At 64.2% G+C, this 18,794-nt stretch overlaps 6 protein-coding genes across 6 annotated transcripts; 4 read left to right on the forward strand and 2 right to left on the reverse strand.

Annotated features, from left to right (window-relative positions):
• Positions 1–356: 356 nt before the first annotated feature.
• On the forward strand, positions 357–787 carry EMIHUDRAFT_225201 (hypothetical protein; the record flags this gene model as incomplete). Its single annotated transcript, XM_005790010.1, has 2 exons — positions 357–542; positions 608–787. 2 exons carry the CDS (start codon positions 357–359, stop codon positions 785–787), a joined length of 366 nt encoding a protein of 121 aa, XP_005790067.1.
• Positions 788–1,143: 356 nt separating this feature from the next.
• On the reverse strand, positions 1,144–2,983 carry EMIHUDRAFT_466989 (hypothetical protein; the record flags this gene model as incomplete). Its single annotated transcript, XM_005790011.1, has 3 exons — positions 1,144–1,609; positions 2,160–2,274; positions 2,333–2,983. The coding sequence occupies 3 exons, from the start codon at positions 2,981–2,983 to the stop codon at positions 1,203–1,205; spliced, it is 1,173 nt and encodes a 390-aa protein (XP_005790068.1). The 3' UTR covers positions 1,144–1,202.
• A 712-nt stretch (positions 2,984–3,695) lies between these two features.
• On the forward strand, positions 3,696–5,763 carry EMIHUDRAFT_225203 (hypothetical protein; the record flags this gene model as incomplete). Its single annotated transcript, XM_005790012.1, has 5 exons — positions 3,696–3,842; positions 4,167–4,439; positions 4,723–4,823; positions 5,076–5,460; positions 5,650–5,763. The coding sequence occupies 5 exons, from the start codon at positions 3,696–3,698 to the stop codon at positions 5,761–5,763; spliced, it is 1,020 nt and encodes a 339-aa protein (XP_005790069.1).
• Positions 5,764–7,117: 1,354 nt separating this feature from the next.
• EMIHUDRAFT_225206 (hypothetical protein) lies at positions 7,118–8,404 on the reverse strand (the record flags this gene model as incomplete). The annotated part of the gene is made up of 1 exon (XM_005790013.1): positions 7,118–8,404. The coding sequence occupies one exon, from the start codon at positions 8,402–8,404 to the stop codon at positions 7,118–7,120; it is 1,287 nt and encodes a 428-aa protein (XP_005790070.1).
• A 4,820-nt stretch (positions 8,405–13,224) lies between these two features.
• EMIHUDRAFT_440309 (hypothetical protein) lies at positions 13,225–16,463 on the forward strand (the record flags this gene model as incomplete). The annotated part of the gene is made up of 11 exons (XM_005790014.1): positions 13,225–13,452; positions 13,525–13,654; positions 13,731–13,819; positions 13,927–14,044; positions 14,116–14,194; positions 14,385–14,998; positions 15,091–15,357; positions 15,453–15,657; positions 15,694–16,136; positions 16,210–16,214; positions 16,259–16,463. Exons 3-11 carry the CDS (start codon positions 13,743–13,745, stop codon positions 16,461–16,463), a joined length of 2,013 nt encoding a protein of 670 aa, XP_005790071.1. The 5' UTR covers positions 13,225–13,452; positions 13,525–13,654; positions 13,731–13,742.
• A 176-nt stretch (positions 16,464–16,639) lies between these two features.
• EMIHUDRAFT_440310 (hypothetical protein) lies at positions 16,640–17,807 on the forward strand. The gene has a single exon (XM_005790015.1). It carries the CDS (start codon positions 16,650–16,652, stop codon positions 17,580–17,582), a length of 933 nt encoding a protein of 310 aa, XP_005790072.1. The 5' UTR covers positions 16,640–16,649; the 3' UTR covers positions 17,583–17,807.
• The last annotated feature ends 987 nt before the right edge of the window (positions 17,808–18,794 follow it).

Here is an 18,794-nt window from a genome sequence, read left to right on the forward strand (position 1 = left end):
TTCTAAGGAAGCCGTCGTCTGCGCCTTGCTTGTCGTGTGAATCGCGCGTGATGTAAAATTCTTTTGAGAGCGCCTAAAATGTTATTAATACAAACCAGAAAGAAAGAAACGGGCGGCGCCACACGGATGGAGGGAGTCGGGTTTGCCATTGGCGGGCCGTGAGGGCGCTGAGAACTCAAGGCTGAGTTTTCGCTCCACTTTCGATGTGGCGGAGTATAGGTTTGTTGTTGGCAACGTAGTACGGTTGACTCCTCGTAATTACATAGACCTTAGGTATGTTAGGATCATTTAGTAATTTACCGCGATGGTTACGAAACGCTGGAGGACCCGACGACCTTGTTCAAGGCATTGCAGACATGATGCGCCTTCTCGCCGTAGTGGCATTGGCGGCCGCCGCTCACTCAGCCCCGGTCGAGAAGACTGCCGCGATCGACGACGTCCAGGCTGGTCTGGCGGATGCCGTCTCTCGACTGCAAGATGGCCTCGGTCCTGTTTGCGGATCCGTTGAGGCTTGTGTGCACGGGCTTGCCAACGGCACTGTGGTACGCGAGCCCGCCACGCAATCACCCCACTGCCTTTGCCGATCCATCAGTCTAAATTCGCACAGGCGGCTGCCGACTTCTTCGAGGAGCACCTGGACGGTCCTGCCAGGTCGGCGCTGCGCGGGCTCGGCACCGTGGTTGCTGCGGCGCTCCACAAGGAAGAGGTCGATCTGGAGCGGATCGTGGATGCCGTCTATCCGGCGCTGCTCTCCGCGGAATTTCAGCTGACCACTCACGCACAGTAACCGCCTGCTGTACTTGTACTTCTCTAGGTGTTCGACTTCCTGGAGCAGCTCGTCCGGTCCGCTGCCCACCCGCCCACCTGGCTGAGCGAAGTGGTCGGAGGGGCAGTCGATTTGCCGGACGCCATCAACGAGGCCGTCGGAGCCTCTTCGAGCGAGGGCGAGTAACTACCCCTTGGAGGGACTCGGGTGACCGTGACCCCTCTCCCCACAGACAGACTGGCGAGACGGTCAAGAGAAGCCCCGGGCGGCGGGCGACGGGAGCGTTGCTGCCGCCACAGTGATATCGCTCATATGCCACACACGTGGGGTGGCTTGGTAGTTCTCAATATTCCCTGGCCGTGTGGTGGCTTCCAGCCGAGCGCGAGTACTCTTACACTTAACACAACAAAGAGAGTGTCGCGTGTCAGACTCAGTGTCACAGCACGTCCACAAGGCAGAGCGACGAGTCGGAAGCCGCCGAGACGGAGAGGTCCGTTCGGCTGCCGGGTCCGCTGCCGGGGGTTGTGCCGAGTCCCCACTCGCTGTCCCTACTCATCGCAATCGAGACGCCCGGCGACGGGTGGTAGAATGGGTAGCGGTGTGGGTCGTTGTGCCATCCGAGGTCGCGCCCGATGACGCGAAAGAGCCGCTCGTTGTGAGGGCGGTAGTAGGCGGCGAGCTCGAACTGCGTGAGCTCGTCTGGCGCGAGATCGTCGGGCAGCGGCGCCGAGGCATTCTTGCACGGCGCCCGGAGGCCGTCGGCGGCGGCGGTGCAGTCGGCGAGGCCGTCCCCCTCGCCGTGCAGCTCGGAGCACTTGGCGGCGATCGCGGAGAGGACGGCGCCTTGAGATTATAAATCAAGATGATCGTTAATTAATCACGAGGAGTTCTTGAATGAAGATCGTGTAGGGGACAGCGCCGGGTGTGTGCACGATCTCGTCAAGCGAGACGAAGACGAAACACTCGCTCCCTGGGAGCATACCGGGGAGACGGGGAAGCGGGGGTGAGGGAGGGCGAGAGGGAGGGAGAGGGAGGGTTTGTGTGGGTCGGCGATGCGCTCCAAAGATTGCGCGCCACCGCTCGATGGAGTCGGCGAGCCGCCCCATTCGGTCAAAGGCCGACAGCTGCCCGTTGGGAAAAGGCAGCGCCCAGGCCGGCATGCGGCGCAGCGGAGGGCCCACGGCGAGCTCGTCCGCCCTCCGCCAGATCGCCCCAACCTACGCGACGACGACCTCGGCCGATCTCGAACAATCTCGCCCGATCTCGAGCTCACCTCGGCCGATCTCGGTGGGTGGATCCCAAGGACGGTGGCCGGGAGAGGGTGAGATCTCGCCCAATCTCGCGGGAGGCGCAGGGACATCTCTCTCGGGAGGAGCTCACGGCGCCTCGGCACTGCGCGAAAGCAGCACGGCCTCGCGGAAACTCTTCGGCGGGTAGCCGGCGGTGCGGTGCGGCGGGCCGAGCCAGCGGCGGCCGAGGCGCAGCTCCTCCGCCCACGCGAGAGATGCCTACGCGGCGGACACACCCGCACGCTCGACTCTCCCTCTCGCCCCGGTGCGTCCCGACCTGCAGCGGAGCCTGCTCGAGGCGCCACCACGAGCGGTGCTGCTCGACCGGCTCGCGCAGGCAGACGACCAGCACGGGCCGCGGCGTCACCGCCGCCACGAGCCGCGGCGCCCAAGGCGACGAGAGGTACGAGGCGCAGCCTTCAAAGACAAAGAGCCGCCGGCCACGCAGCCAACGGTGCAGCCACCGCCACACGCGCAGAGGAAACGCCAGCGGGTAGAGGGCGGGCGCGACGACGCCCCAGTAGTGGCCCGAGAAGTAGAAGGACTCCTTCTCGTCCGCGAGCGGGTGCACCCACGGCGTGAAGGGCCCACTCATGCCCAGCTCAGAGCGCAGCATCGAGGCGAGCGTTGTCGTCCCGCATCGGACCTCTCCCAGGATGTAAACATCCGGAGTTGTGCGGAACCTCGCTGTGAGCAGGCGCCACGCGATACGGAGCGGACGTGTCACTTGCAAGAGCGACGCGAGCGCCGACAATTCGTCTGGCGGCTCGCGGCTGAAGACTGTACGGCAGGCGTGCCGAGCAAAGAGCACGCCGACGCCGAGCCTTGCCAAGGCAAGGCTAGTCGCCACTGCAAATCCGGCCCGCACCGCAGCTGTCCCGGACGACGAGAGTCGTATGTCGAAGGAAGGTCGTCGCTGGAGCGACATCAAAATCGGCTACCCGGTACGGCGCGCGGGCTTCTCTCGAGGTCTCGAGAAAAGAATTCTAACCTTGGCACCACACTGGCGGTGAAAGACGAGGGCACCTTCGGCGAGTGGCTTGACGAGCTCCCGTTCGAGGTGGCTGCGGCGACCACCCGGCTGTGCTCAAGCAACATGCGCGCTCCGGCGCGTGGGTCGAGATCACGCCCGGCAGCCCTAGCCAGGCCCCGCGCGCTGGCCGCGACCGCGACCGCGGCTCTCGCTCGAGCCCGAACTGCCCGTCAGACATGTCGGAATTGTCGGAGAATAGCGACTAGCACACCTCTGTCAAGAGTCCCCAGAAACCTGAGGAGTCACACAGTCCACCTGTGTGTGATGCACGCCCTGCGAGCGGGGCGGGGTGCGCACTGTGTTCGTGCGTCGCCCATCTCTACTGGAGGTGACTGCTCTATTTATTTAGGACCGGCACGCCACGATAAAGAAAGGGAAAGCTGTGGCGGTCGCCGCCCCGCCGGTGCCGACGCGCTCGGGTTGACACATAGGTAGGGGCGGGCCCACACCGCCCCGCGACGGCTCCAGATAGGTAGGCCGATTTTTCGCGGCAAAGACCTACAGAGCGGTGGAGACTTCACTCTTTTCGACCACTCTTTGGTATTCATGCCCGACGCCACTGTAAGACGTCGTGATGGACGGACGACGTCGTCGTTGTGGAACGACGATGTGGACATCGGCAACGAAGCTCGCCGAACTGAAGCGGCTTCTTGATGAGGGTGCGCTGACGCGAGAGGAGTTCGAGCTGCTGAAGGCGCGGGAGATTGGTGGTTCTGCGCCTCCTCCTTATGAGCAAGGGGTGGTGATGGGCAAAGTGATTACGCATCCAGCAACTGAGATGGTTGCGGTTCCGACCATCTCAGCTGCAGCATTACCTACTGCGACGGCAGCACTACTCACTGCGACGGCAACGCTACCTACTGCCACTGCTAATGGGCGCCCGACTTCGAATGCGTGGCCACTTGACGCACTGCCGACCACTCCCACGAAATTGCGTGCGTCGTGCAGCAGCAGCAGCAGCAGCAGCAGCAGCAGCAGCAGCAGCAGCAGCAGCAGCAGCAGCAGCAGCAGCAGCAGCAGCAGCGACGGCAGCGGGCGGCGGCGGAGGGACCCAGCAGCAGGCGGCGGCGGTACCCAGACGCAGCTGCTCTGGTCGCTCCTCATCATCTCCTACCTGGTCGTGATGATGTCAGTGGTGTGTCTGATCCTCATCGAGCTGAGCCCGTATGAGCGGTGTTGCATTGAGATTTCTGGCTGGTGCAAGGCAGTGCTCCAACTCCTCTCGAGCGGCCACCTTCTCGGCGTCGCCGTGGCGCTGCTCAGCTTCGATGCGAAGGGTTACAGCGTCGGGTGCGCTGCTGCGGCCCGCAGCAATTTCAAGGTGCTCAAAGTGCTGCTGCTTGGAAGCCAGGTGGGCCTCCTCGTCGCGGGAGCATTGAATCTGTCCTCCCCCTCTATCTGTCCTCTCTCATGCGTACGAACCTCCAAATGGCGCAAGGGGTGCTGTGCTTTGTGTGGCGGCTTGGTTGACGTACTTCTTTACCCACCTGATGGGCCAAGATCCGACGTCGACTCACAGCGGCAGCATTGGTGCCCGGAGCGGTGCCGGCGCTGCTACCGACAGTACAGAGTGGGGCGCGGAAGACAAGACACGCGTGCCTTCTGGAGTGATGGAGAGGACGGATTTCGTACAGGACTTTGTGAGCGAATCGGTGGGCAAGAACTCCTACCGGCAGGAGTCCAAGGCTCCTGCGGCAGCCGCGACGGAGCTCTGCTGGTGCGGCTACTGCTCAAAGTGCGCCGCCATTGGGCTCCTACTCTTGCTCGCCCATATGGGCGGGGTCGGGGTTGCGCTCTACTTTACGCTGCGTCCGCCACCAGCACCGCCACCCCCGCCGTCGCCGCCTCTGCCGTCGCCGCCTTCACCACCGCGGCCGCCGCCGTCGCCGCCGCCGCCGCTCTCCGAGCAGCTAAGCTGCAGCTTCGAGGCGGGCCTTTGCGGCTGGCTTGACACCGCGCCGGATGGGTACCCTTGGACCCGCACGAGATTCGGCACGCCAACGTTAGACACAGGCCCGAGCGGCGACCACACCACCGGCTCGGGCTCCTACCTCTTCACCGAGGCCTCTGGAATCTACAACGCGCTGCACCAGCTCGAGAGCCCGCTCTTCTCGCTCCAGCAGGACGCAGCCCTCTCCTTCACCTTCTTCTACCACATGTACGCCGAAAAGGATTCATACTTCTCGAGCATGGGCACCCTCTCCGTTGAGGTTAACAACAACGAGACGGGCTGGTCGACGCTCTGGAGTGGGACTGGCCCCGTTGCCAGCGACTGGCGCAACGCGGCGGTCGTTCTGCCCGCCTCGGCGACGCGGGTGCGCATCAACGGCTTGACGGGGCCGTCCTTCGAATCAGACATGGCGCTGGACGACGTCTACTTCTCGCAGTTTGCGCCTCCGTCGCCGCGGCCGCCGCCGCCGTCGCCGCCACCGTCGCCGCCGTCGCTGCCACCGTCGCCGCCGCCGCCGCCCTCGCCGCCGTCGCCGCTGTCGCCGCCACCGCCGCCGCCGCCGTCACCGCCGTCGCCGCCGCCGCCGCCTCTTCTGCCCGACATGGTACAGCTGGGCTGCGATTTCGAGGTCGACACCTGTGTCTGGTTCGACACCGCGCCGGACGGGTACTCTTGGACCCGCACGAGCGGCTTCACGCCATCAGGAGGCACAGGCCCTGGGTAGTCGACGGGCCCCCGGGGACGACGGGGGTGCTCTCCGGCCGCGGCGGCCGAAAACGGGGTTCGGTAGTAAGGTGTAGTAATGAAGTGATGCACTTGATGCAAGGGTGCCATTGTGCTCTACTACAAAAGTTGTGTAAGATGCCCAAGTCTCAGACCCTGAATCCTTAGCGGAGCTGAGTTCTGACGGTGTGAACACGAGCAACCGGAGTGACGACCGGGACCGGGCCGCACGCCGGGAGTGCCCCGACTAGCAGTGACGGGCGCGGACGAGCGAATGAGAGGTCGCTATCTGTGGGAGATGTGTTATTAGAGACTAGGACTGCCTATCTCTCACTAAAAGAAACCTCTCATCCGCTCGTCCGCACCCGTCACCGCTCACGGAGTGCTCCGCGTGCCACACCGGCCGCCGCCGGCCGCCGGCCGCTCACGGTAACGGAACAGTGTTACTACTCCGCAACGTTGAGCTGGATCATACTGAATAGTGCTCCTGAAAGCCCTCTCTTCTGCCACACAGTAGCAGCTCACGACTAGCAGCTGGTGTGGCTGTATTTGTAGCCATTTTTAGGCTTCAACTGGTCCCAAAATAGTAGCAACACCTCATGAAAATCAGTCAAAAAAGCCCCAAAAAATCGGCGCCTGCGGCGGGCCTCCTTGGGCTGCGCCCCCAGCCCCAGACCCCCTTGACTGGGGGGGAGGGGCCCAAGAGCACCCCCGTCGCCCCCGGGGGCCCGTCGACTACCCAGGGCACAGGCCCGAGCGGCGACCACACCACCGACACGGGCTACTACGTCTTCCACCGAGGCCTCGTATGGCCCCAACAAGTGGGAGCTCGAGAGCCCGCTCTTCTCGCTCCAGCAGGACGCCACCCTCTCCTTCGCCTAACACATGTACATGTTGTACGGCTCGGACATGGGCACCCTCTCCGTCGACGCCTACGCGAGCGGCTGGTCGACGCTCTGGAGCAGGACTGGCAACCAGGGCGACGACTGGCGCAACGCGGCGGTCGGTCTGCCCGCCTCGGTGACGCGGGTGCGCATCAACGGCTTGACGGGGCCGTCCTTCGAATCGGACATGGCGCTGGACGACGTCTCCTCTCTTGGGCTTGAAAGCCGAGGTATCAGATATCGGCTTTTGCTGCGCGACGGGCATTCCGGTCGGATGCACGCCTGGGTTTGGGGCTGAGATCCTGAGACGATGAGATCCGACACGCTCCGAACTGCTCTCAACTCTACGTTGGTGTGAGCCGGCTCGCCGCGGTGGCTGCAAAGCCACGACGATTTCTTTTTTGTTGCGAGCATGGGTACTGGAAGTGGATTGCCGCTCATATATTGCGTGGACAATTGAACAAGAACATTTCACCCGTCCGGCTTGTCGAGCGGTGGGCCCCAGAAGCCAATCTCCCCACGCGCGACGAGCGCCTCGAGCGTCGCCTCGAACGCCCGCACGCGCGCCTGCATCGCGGCCGCTCTCTCCGGCGCGAAGCCCACCCGGCACACCATCCGACCGCGCTGGTCGTCGGGCAGCCTGGCGCACGCCGCTCCCGCGTCGCCCGCCGCCGCGGCCGCCTCCACCTCCCTGTCCAGCAGGGTGGGCGCGACCAGCTTCGCCACGGAGCGCGCCGCGATCGACTCGAACGAGCCCGCGCAGCCAAAGACGTACTCGATGCGGGGCTTGGAGCGCACGAGCAGGCGGCGCGCGGTCGGGTGGGACCTCTGCCGGACCAGCAGCGTTGCGCCGGGCCGCATCAGCGCCTCCCGCGCGTCGAGCATCTTCGGCAGGTCCTTGTACAGCTCCGCTCCGGCCTTGGCCTCGACGACCGCGGCGAGCACGCCGTCGGCGCCGTCAGCGGCCGGCTCGATGGCGAGCGCGTCGAACTCGGCCTTGAGCGACGGCGGCAGCGGCGCGCCGCTCGCGACGACCGCACAGTTGGCGAGCACCTCGCAGCGCGGCCACCGCCCGCGCGCCCAGCTGCAGGCCTCCTGCTCATGCTCCGCGCCGCGCCGCTGCCCCGCCGGCGACGGCTCGCGGAGCAGCTCCGGCGGCGCGGCGCGGATGTGCGAGGCCAGCGCGAAGAGCAGCGGGCCGCCGGTCGGGTGTTCCGCGCACCGCGCGCGCACCGCCGCGAGCGTGCTCTGCAGCTCGCGGCTCGCCTCCGCCGCCTCTGCGGTCAGGACTTGTCTGCGGTGACTTGGCAGCCTCGGGCCGAGCTTGTCGATCCTGGCGAGCGCCGTGGCGTGCAGCGCGTCCGCTAGCGCGGCAGCGCGCCCGTCGGCGATGCACACGCCGATCTCGGCCTTGATGCAGTCGCGGTCCAAGCCGGGCCAGTGCCTCTTGCACGCCGCCATCAGCTTCGCCTCGCGCTCGCCGAGAGGCGCCGCGACCATCCACTTCCACAGCGCTCCCAGCGCGTCGCTGGCGTGATACACGCCGCTCGCCGGCATTTGCACCGGGTGCCGTAGCACAGGCGAGAGCTCGACGAACCGCGCTGCTGCGGCGGGATGCGACGACGTCAAGGCGATCACAAGCGACCGGAAGCGCACCGGTGAGAGCGCACGCAAGAGTCGGCGCGACATTGGCATGGCCAGCAAGGCGACCGTTGAGGCGGCGAGAGCAGCCAATGGGAGCAACCGTGGCCGCGACATGCTCTCGCCAGCCGGCCCGCAGAAGTTAGATCTAGCGATCTGAGGCACCTGCTGCTGCCGCTGCTCTGGCGGCGCCGCTGCTACTGCTGGCGGGCGGGGACGGCGCTTGTTTCCTGGCAACAATTCTTCTTCTATCGTGGCATACGGAATTGTATCATCGCACGCAATCACGCTCGGAAACTAAAACCCCTGTCGCTTGGCAAGCACTTGAATGAATGAATGATTGCAGTCTCCGTCGGTCGCACCGCCTCCGCAGACAGAGCGCCGCGGCATGGCAAAGGGCGCCACTCTCGCCACAGCGTTCATCGCACTCGTGGCGCTCGGCCGCGCGCGACTCCCGTCTCGTTACGAGTAAGCGCACCTTTGTTTTGTTTGTTTTGACACCGAGCCCAGCCGTCGCACCGACCGACCGTGACGCGTGAGCACCGGACGGACCGCGGGGTTCGGGCCCCTCCCTGACTGACTAAGTAGCGATCCGTTTGCGTGCGATGGAGCTCACTAGCTAGAGCTCACACTAGAGCTCATCGCATTCGCCTTGCAAAGCCAGCCAGGAACTGAGGCACCTACCTGCCCCCAGGGCCGCTGCTGCCGCTGCTCTGCGCTACCGCTGCTCTGCGGCTGTCCTGCCGTCGTTTCTTCTTTACCGTGTCTGTGGCCTGAGTCTGTGCCGTGAGTTTATTTTTACCCAGTTAGGAATTTTTTTCTCCAACCTCACCTCGGATTTTCCAACCATTTAAGAGGCTCCCGCTGATCTTAGACCGCGCAAGCACTCCAGCGTGGCTAGCCACACTTAGACCCGCTAGGCCTCGAGGCTCAGAACTTAGACTACTACCCAACCAGTCACACACTCCAACTGACTGCGAGATATTTACGTCACGTATATCGTACTGGGTCACGACTCACGTAAAAGCAACTCGATTGCTTTTACGTGATTACGCGGCACGCGGCTATAGCTATTTGGGAGCTATTGCGTTACATCGCTATTTCGGGCGTAGCCCGCTGAAAGGGCAGCCGCGCATGAGATCGGGCAGATGCCCCTCCAGCTTGGCCCTGCGGAGGCATTCCTCGAAGAGCTCCCCTCCGTCTATGTTCCACTTCCACTTGAACGCCGCCCCGGCCTCGTCCTCCTCGGCCCCGCTCTCCGTCGCCGAGGCCCTGACAGCAACGCGATGGCCCAATGCGCCGATGCGCTCGGCTCTCCATGCTCTGTGCCTCACCGCGTCGCGGCGGAGGCGGCGAGCACCTCGTGTGCCAGCGGCCCCCGCGGCCGCCGCCACCACGTAGTCCTCGTCTTCCATTTGCGGCGGGCGCCCGGCAGCCAGCGGCAGCCGGCGGCAGCCAGGTGCAGCCAGCGGCAGCGAACGCAGTACCACGCAATTCGCCGCCCTCGTCCCGCCAACTCGTACCCCCCCCCCCCCCCAATCTTCTGGTTCCACTTCCTACATATATTGTTTTGTTGTATCTTGTTGGCAAATCAGGACACAGAGCTCACACAAATTCACAGTGGGAGGAAAACGGCGAGTCGCAATTCCTGGGGTCCTTACGTGGCAGGCCACCCTGTCCAGAGGCGGAGGTGCCTTTCTGGGATCTTGATATCGTCGGCCACGCTCTCCTTTCGTGGCTGATAAGCATTCGCAGACCAGGCAGATGGAGATGGCGGGGAGCACGGGTGTGACTGCTCACCAAGGCCGAGGACTGGTAGCACGACTCGCACCGACCCTTCACGAACCGAAAGGCCGTGCCCGGCGTGCAAGGGGCACGCACGGTAATCCGGCACGTGTTTGGCGCCCCATTCATTCCGTTTAGTTAGTTAGGGCTGGGTTGTTTTGTAATCCCCACACTCGCTGTCGTGGGATCGCTTGTCACTGTGTGAGAGAGGTTCTTGTTAGGATCGGTTTCTCTCTTCACCTGTGTTAGTGTCAGCGCGCGCCAGTCGTGCGAATGACAATGACAATGAGTTGTTTGGTATTGCTAAAAATCTCTCTCTGCGAATGGGATCGCAAATTTCTCTCTTCACCTCGCCCCAGCCCTTCGAGTTCGCCGGCGAACTGGCGAACTGGTTCGTGAACTGGTTCGGTGAACTCGTGGTTCGTTCGGTTTCGGAGTTCGCTCTGGACGGCATCCCCTTGGTTCGCTGCATCGGTTCGGTCGTTCGCCCTTGGGTGCCCGAACCCTCGAACTAGTTCGTGAACTCGAGCCTTTTCTTTTCTCCTCCCCCCCCGACCCGCTTCACACCCGCAGGCCGAGGAAACCAGGGAAGTTCGTCTGAACTGCGAACGAACCGCGAACGAACCGCAATATTTATATTTTGGCTCTGCAGGCCTGTATAGTCCCTGGTTGCCTACTAGAGGCCTAGTATGCCTGGACGCCTCGGGGAGCCCCCGTCTCCCCCATTCTGCTCGCCAGTCAGCACGCACGGCGCCCAGGCACCACAGGGCGGCCCTGCTCACAGCGCAGCCGGCACCATCGGGACCCTAGTCCTCGGAGCGGTCCAGCTGCGGGAACCGCTCTGGGGTGGGCGGGTCGATGCCGACCTTGAGCAGGTAGCGGCCGGAGCCGCCGTGGGCCGAGCTCGGCTCCGGCTTCGGGACAAAGAGCGCCATCCCGAACTCGTTGACCGTCGTAGAGCGGCGCCAAACGGTCTGGTAGGGGCCAGAGCCGCCCAGCTCCGGGTGAAGGGGAAGGGGTAGCAGACCGGACCCGTAGTCCTGTGGAGGGTGGACAAGGATCAGCTTGATGGGGCGGTGCCTATGAGGTGGGGAAGCAGACCTCGGAATCGGCGACCGTCGGCTCCAGCGCCAATGCCGCCGCCGCCACTGCCTCAGCTGCCTCCTTAGTGGCCATCTCGGCGCGGCGGCGCAGCTCTGCGAAAGCCTTGGCCGGCTCCTCAGCGCCATCGAGGTCAGGCCCGGCAAACGGAACGGGCGAGGCGACCCTCGGACACTTAGTACGCTGCAGGCCCGCGTCGAGGTAGCCAATCTCTTGCAGGAAACCGGCCGAAAATCGCCGCGGGTCGCTCATAGACCCGTTCGATAGACCCGTGCTCACTGAGCTCGTACTCCACGGATCCGTAGTACGGAGGCGACGTGTTGATGGTGTCGGGTGGGGGTGGCGTGTCCGTGTACGGGGGCGAGTCAGTCCGAGCTGCAGAGGTGGGCGACGCCATTGTGAGCGCGGCACGGGGGCAGAGCGACCACGAGGTCGGGACTGACACGCACTAGTTCGTTCGTCCCATCGTAGTTCGATCCACGCTCGCTTTGCTGGCCACGCGGCCAAGGTCTAGCACGTGGCGCAGTTGCGCGAGTTCGTTCGTTCAGCGCGGCTCGTGGCTGAACTGCACACGCCGAACGAACGAACTTTCACAATAATTTTCTTTTTTCCTAAGTTCGAACGGAGTTCACGAACGTTCGTTCGTTTTCGCAGTTCGCGCCTTCCACAGCCGGCGCGGTCCGTTCAGTTTCGAGGTTCGGGCTGGGCCCCGCCGGCTGCGTTCGTTCGAGTTCGGAGTTCGCGAAATCCGCGCGAACTCGAAGGGCTGCCTCGCCCCCCCCTCCCTAATATTAACCGGTCAGAGTACATTTTGGCCGGCTAATGTTAGGGAGGGGAGGCCAAAAAACGCATAATTTTGTCCACTTACCAGGGTTAAGGGAGTACGGTGGCGGCCCGGTCGGAGTTTCTCTCCTCAACCTCACCTCGCCCTTCCAACCATTGTTGGCAGTCCGCCGCCGCCGCCTTGCTCGCCGGTCTGCTCCACCTCTCAGAATGCGGACTGGCGCCGAGGAGCCAGACTCTCCATCGTCGCGCGCGTGCAAGGTGCTGCGCCGCATGTTTGTGCAGCGGTCACTGCATGGCGATGGCGACGCCGAGGCAAAGGCGAAGCAGCGCAGCACTCTCCCGCCGCCAGAGCCGCGTGAGGGTCACGGTCAAAAACGTGGCACGCTGCCAGAGCCGCCACCGCGTGATCTGTCGGGTCATGGTCAGAAGAGTGGCACGCTCGACACCCCGGAATGGGTCGTGACGTATGTGCGACTGCTGCGCAGCCGCTCCTTGCGCTGGCTCCTCCTGCTGCTCTGGTTCTCGCTCGCTGTCTCGGGCGCCTCCCTGTACTTTGCGCTCGCAAAACTCCTGAAGATCTCTGTCGAGCCGCCGTGGGGCTCTGAGTCGGAGGCGGCCAAGATCACCTACGACCAGAACTTTCCTCCCATGCCGATTGTCCTCTTCGGGCTGCTGTCGACCAACCGCGTCAACGCGCCCAACCAGTCGCTGATCAACTCGGAGGCGGAGATGCAGCTCGAGCTGCTGCCGCCCTTCTTTTCGTACAACCCGGAGGGAGACCTCACCGGAGAGACGGAGAAGATAACGCTCGAGCTGAAGCAGCGCGTGCAGCCCTTCCTCGAGCCGGTCGAGTGGCCGGTCGAGGAGGAGGAGGAGGAGGAGGAGGGCGCGGGGCTCGGCCCTCCTCCAGCGCCGCCCGGCCGCTGGAGGCCAAAGTGCGAGTTCAACTTTTACTCCTTCTTCGACATGCCCCCCGAGGTGCAGATGGTGGCGCACTCCTTCCTCTTCCCGGCGAGGTCGCCGTGGAACGGGCGCTCGTGGAACGGGCAGGAGAGTGGGATGGTCGCCGTGCAGCCTCCGGGCGTGGACATGTTTAGCGTCTCTTCACGGCCTGTGGCGTGAACAGGAGGGGATGGTCGCCGTGCACCTCGTCAGCTGCTACGGCCACGCCGTCTACGCCGAGTGCCTGTACAAGAACGACTGGTGCTGCGGGCCCGCATGCGAGCATTCTCCCCCCGCATCCTCGTCTCAAACCCTTCTCGGAGCCCCTTCCCGCAGGTTCTGCGAGCCGGTCGGCGAGCTGCTCGAGTCGTGGGAGGGGTACCGCCAGGAGCGGATCCGAGACTTGCCCGACTCGCCCGTCGACCTCACCTGCTTCTCCGAGCTGGGTCTGCGCGAGGAGATCCTCGCGGGCCCCGCCGCCCGGGAGGCGCGCAGCCCAAGCCAACGGTGCGGGGGCACAGACGGGGCGCGGGTGCGTTGACATCGTGTAGGCATCGAGTGGTCGATGGCCCTCTCTTAATCATTCGCAATTAGTGACTGATAATTCACAAGCCGTCGTGTAGGCATCGAGTGGTCGATGGCCCTCTCGACCGTAGCAACCTTCTTCGCCTTCATCGTGCTCGCCAGCATGCTGCGCAGCCTCGGCACTGGCAGGGCCCTTCCCTCTGAATCTTCTTGGACCCTTCCTTCCAGGAGCTCGCCACACATGCTGCGCAGCCTTCCTCTTCATTAATTATCATCAAGACTACTGTCAATTCTCACTGACCAGGTGCTCGCCATCATGCTGCGCAACTTCCGCCAGCTCCACCTCGTCCTCCTCAACATCGGCGCCGTCGGAGGGACAACGCTGCTGATCATGCGCGCGCCGCCCCTCGCCTGCCCCTCGCCTCCAACTCGCCTCGGCAGAGGCGCGGCGGAAGGAGCGAGCTGGGCGCGAGCACGCGCGGGGCCGCCCTCTGGCGCAGGTACCCCATGGCGTGCTATGTGATGGACGTCTGCGTGGGCGCGCCCCCTCTCTTCATAGGAGTGGGGCTCGCCATGTCCATCGACTACTCGCTCTTCCTCCTCACGCGCTTCAACGAGGAGCCACGGCGGCCGCTCTCTCCTCTCGCCCGGAACCTTTCTCGGCACCTTCTCGGAGCCTTCCCCGTTAGGAGCGCCTCGACGGCCGCTCGATCACGCAGTCGCTCGAGATCGCCCTCGCCACTCAGGGCCACACCATCGTCGTCTCTGGTGCCCCCCCCCCCCCCCCCCCCAAACACACACACACACACACACACACACACACACCACCACCACCAACCACCACCACCACCACCACCACCACCACCACCACCACCACCACCACCACCACCACCACCACCACCACCACCACCACCACCACCACCACCACCACTGCGACTCTGTCTTGCGACTCGAGCAGGCGCCACCCTCGCCCTCTGCTTCACCTCCATGTTCGCGCTGCCGACCTCCACAATCACCTCGATGGCGGTCAGCGCGGCGATAGCGGTGCTGCAGTCTGTGCTCGTCTCGCTCTCGCTCACGCCCGCACTGCTGCTCACCATGCCCCGCTTCTACACCGCCGACCGCATGCTCGGCCTCACCCTCGACGACACGCCCCTCGGCACCTACCGCCGCGGGGGCTCGTCCAACCGCGCCGGCTCCGTGGCGCTGCTGGACGGGGGCGCGACGATCGACCAGTCGGTCCTCCGTAGCCCGTCGCAGCCGAAGCAGGAGTCCCTCTGGGCACGCCTCGGCCGCGGCTCGCAACGGCGCGCGCCCGCGATGGCGGTCCTCCTCCTCGCCGCCGCCGTCCCCTTCTCGGCGGCGCTCACGCGCTTCTCGTACGTCGAAGACCTGACGCCGCTGATGCAGACGACGCACCCGACCACTAAGGCCTTCCTCAAGATCCGCGACGTCTACCTGCCAGACCTGCCGCCGCTGCAGCTCCTGATCGTGGCGCCGTCGCAGAGCGCGATGGCGAGCCGCGAGTGGTCGCTGGCGACCTGCCACATGCTGCAGGACCTCGCCACCAAGGTGACCGATCGGATGCACGAGGAGGGGCACGACTGCACCATGTACGACATATCCAGGACATGTCCATGACACGTCCAACACGTGTCCCATAGGAGGGGTACGACTACACCATGACGGCGGCCGACTTCAGCGGTCTGATGATCCTGCGCGGCGGCTGCCTCGCCGAAGGCCTCTATTTTGGCGTGATCGACGTGATGCCCGCCGCGTACTGGTCCGGCTTCTACGACATGGCTGCCACGATGCTCCACAACCGCGAGCAGACGGCGACTCGGGTCATCGTGCGCTGCCAGGTCGACTTCAACTCGTACGCCGGCGAGGCGTGGATGCGCGCGATGCGCTCCTCGCTGCCGCGGCCTGAAGTGATTCGGCAGCCGCTCGGGACCAGGACGCAGACTCATCGACCAGCAAATTGATGCTTCATCCATTCGTCAATAGGCAGCCGCTCGGGGACCAGGACGCAGACTCGATGGACTTCGTCGCGTACGGCCGCTGGGACGGCGTCGAGATCGGTTCGCTCCACCTGTATGGCAAGTCGCTCGATCAGATGGACGGCGCGCAGTACACGCTGCGCCGGATGCCTTACGTCGGCCTGGCCATCGCCGCGATCGTCTGCATCATCCTGGGCGGGCCAGGAGGAGGAGTTGTGACTTCTCACCAGAGTGACTCATGGTGACTGTGTGATACGATCATCACAGGCGGCTCGTTCGGCACGGCGCTCGTCCCCGTCCGCGCCGTGATTTGCATCTCGTGGATGCTCGTCGTCACGATTGGCGCGTCGGTGATGGTGTACCAGCTCGGCTACCTCGAGGGACTCGGGATCCAGGCCCTCGCCCCGTCGGGGGAGAGACAGGCACTCTTCTGGCTCTCGCCCACGATCACGCTGGCCATCCTCGTCGGGCTCGGCCTCGACTACGACATCTTCCTGATGGACTCGGTCATGGAGCACTGGCAGGAGGGCAAGGACGCCCGGTCGGCCGTGACCGCCGCGCTCGACCAGGCGGGCACCATCATCTCGGCCGCCGGCATCATCATGTTCCTCGCTTTCTCCGCGATGCTCGCGTCGACGACGCCGATGCTCAACCAGGTCGGCTTCATGCTCTGCGTCGGCGTCCTCCTCGACTGCTTCGTGACGACAAAGGTTTACCCCTACCCCCCCCCAACCGCCACCACCAATACCCCCCCCCCCCCACGAGCCCTTTGCCTTATCGTAGCCTCGGTGCCCTCTCCACCCACCGCACTCTCTCTCTCTCTGTGGGGCAGGTCACCATTCCGACCCTCATGGCGCTCGTCCCCGACAACGCCAACTTTTGGCCGCTCGAGCAAAAGACGTCGAAGCGGGAACGGGCCTTCGGTGGGCAAACAGTCTTCGTACAACGCCCCCCGCCATCGATTCGCCGCTCGCTCTCTTGGTCGCACTAAGTATTTAGTTGGTCGCTCGCTGTCGCGCGCGGTACCATGTGGGTAAGCGACATGAGGTACGTGCACGTGGGTTCATTGTTGTACATTTTCGTGATGGGCGGCGAAAGACAGAGTTTTGCCAGCGCGATTTCTTTTCATCAACCCCCAGGAGGGGGGCCCATAAGGGGGGAGGTGGGGCGACGAATTCCTTGGACCTTGCTCGTTCCCGCTCTCCCTGCTGTTCCTTTGCCAAATGCTGCTCCTCTACTCCTCTCTTCTCTGTGCTCCCGTCCCAGCTGACGAAGTGTACTGGGCTCCCGCTCCGCAACCGGCTCCGGCGGCAGCAGCCCACACGTCGGCGACAGTTCCCGACGCATCCGCTGCGATCTTCGCGGCTGCCGATGCCACATCGCGGCTGCACGCGCTCGACGCGGATGAAGCCTCAGCGGCAAATGACAAGCTTTTCGCCGCATTGGCTTCGCACAACGCCGATGAGGCCGCGACTGCCGCCAACATCGCGGCCAACAAGGCTGGCGTTGCTGCCGGCTCGGGATTTGCCGAGGCAGCGGCCGAGTTTTCAAACTGGCTCAGCACTGAGGAGGGACAGTTGGCGCTTGAAGCTGCCATTGAGCATTCCCGGCCTTCGCCCGAAGCTGTGGCGGCAGTGGCCAACGAAGCTGCAGAGCAGACCGCTGAGATCGCAGATGTCAAATCGGGAGAAGCAATCGAGGTGGGCGGTGTGGCAGTTCCGCTTGTCGCCTCGGCGGTGGCCACAGCGGCTCGGCTACTGCTGACAACGTACCGCCGCCAGGGTCTGGGAGGCCTCGGTAGGATTGCGCCGCAGCTCCTCACCCCTCTTGAGATGTATGCGGCGGACGCCATCACCTCTGGGCACATCAAGACGCTGGACCGAATCCGCTACGAGGCTGCACAGATCCCAAATCGCCGGGAGGAGTTCACGGTCATCCCCAAGGCGGAGGCGGCCATCGATTCAGCGCTCCTTTTGGCCACCTCCGCCGGGGCAGCAGCCCACGCAGGCGCCGTCTCGGCGGCCTCGGGCGCAGCTTCCACGCTCACTGACGCGACAAACTCGTGGCGCGTGAGCGAGGACACGCCGGCGACCGCTGCGCCACCTGATGCCTCGACCCGCTGCCGCGAGAGAGGATGCAAGGGTGCAGGTGAGTGAGGGCTGGGCACGCCGCGTCAACGCCAGCGCAAAACTCGAAACAAGACACCTTGACAACATGCACATAGCATGTGCATACGGGGGGGGTGCTCCCCGCCCGCCGTGTCGGAGAGTAGCGACAGAGCGCAGCGAGTCTGATGCGAAGAATACATTGTGTGTCTGTGTGCCTCGTTTGTGTCAAGTGCATGTTGTATCGGGGAAATGACGCGTGCATTCTCTCTACCCCGAGGCGACAGCGCGACACGTGAACGTGTCACACACACACACACACACACCGCACGACACACACACACACACACACACACACACACACACAGAGAGAGAGAGAGAGAGAGAGAGAGAGAGAGAGAGAGAGAGAGAGAGAGAGTGAGTGAGTGAGTGAGTGAGTGAGTGACACTGTGTGTTAGCCAAAGATAGATAGCATTTAGCAAAAAAATATGTGGTCTCACACGAGGGTCGAGGGTGGCCTCGAGGTGTCCGATCTCTGCGCGTCTCCGCTGCGCTCTCCCGCTTCCTTTCTACTTTCACATCGTCTCTGTTCGTACCGCGGCACTCCTTCGCTCAAGCCTCAACGATTGCGCGGCGAGCGGAACGTGGCCAGCGGACCGATGTGTTGCAGGGGTTGATCAGGCTCGAAAGAATGGCTTGGCTCCGGCGGCGCAGGAGGTGCGAGCGCTGGCGCTGGCGCTGGTGCCGGCAGCCTGGATGCAGGAGGGGCGCCCTTTGAAGAGCGGCGGCTTAGATTTCCTTGCGACTTGCGCAGCTCCTCCGTCCGCGTCGTGGGTACGCTGTGTGTAGAGGATCGGCGTCTCGATGGGCGAGGAGCGGCGCTCTCATCATCCGGCGCGGGTGAAGCCATCTCGAAGTCGTACTCGGCCATCGACGGCTCCCTGGGCGCCGCTCCCTGTGAGGCGCGGTCGATGTCGATGGTGTATTCGGCCATGGAGGCCTCCCGCGAGGCGCAGCTGGCGGAGCGCGTGTCATCGGTGGCTTGGCTCGTTTCGCGAGGCGAAGACTTCAAGGCGAATGGGATTGTCGGAGTAGACCCTCGCGCAACCTTCTCCATCGCCACCTATTGGATCCCCGCATGTGGGCCGCACGAAACTATCGACTCGCTGCTGCCAGGAGTGTGGTCTCGCCTTCTCGTCTGGCTGCACGTCCGCAGACGAACGAGAGCAGCAGCAGAGGTAGAGGCAGCCGAGCAGCGTGAGG

Source organism: Emiliania huxleyi, assembly GCF_000372725.1.
Source record: "Emiliania huxleyi CCMP1516 chromosome Unknown EMIHUscaffold_123, whole genome shotgun sequence".
In the NCBI taxonomy this organism is placed as follows: domain Eukaryota; phylum Haptophyta; order Isochrysidales; family Noelaerhabdaceae; genus Emiliania; species Emiliania huxleyi.

What these genes read in the sequence shown, in the direction of transcription:
- EMIHUDRAFT_440310 (XM_005790015.1), top strand. Translation starts at nt 16,650, where the DNA reads ATGCTGCTCCTCTACTCCTCTCTTCTCTGTGCTCCCGTCCCAGCTGAC.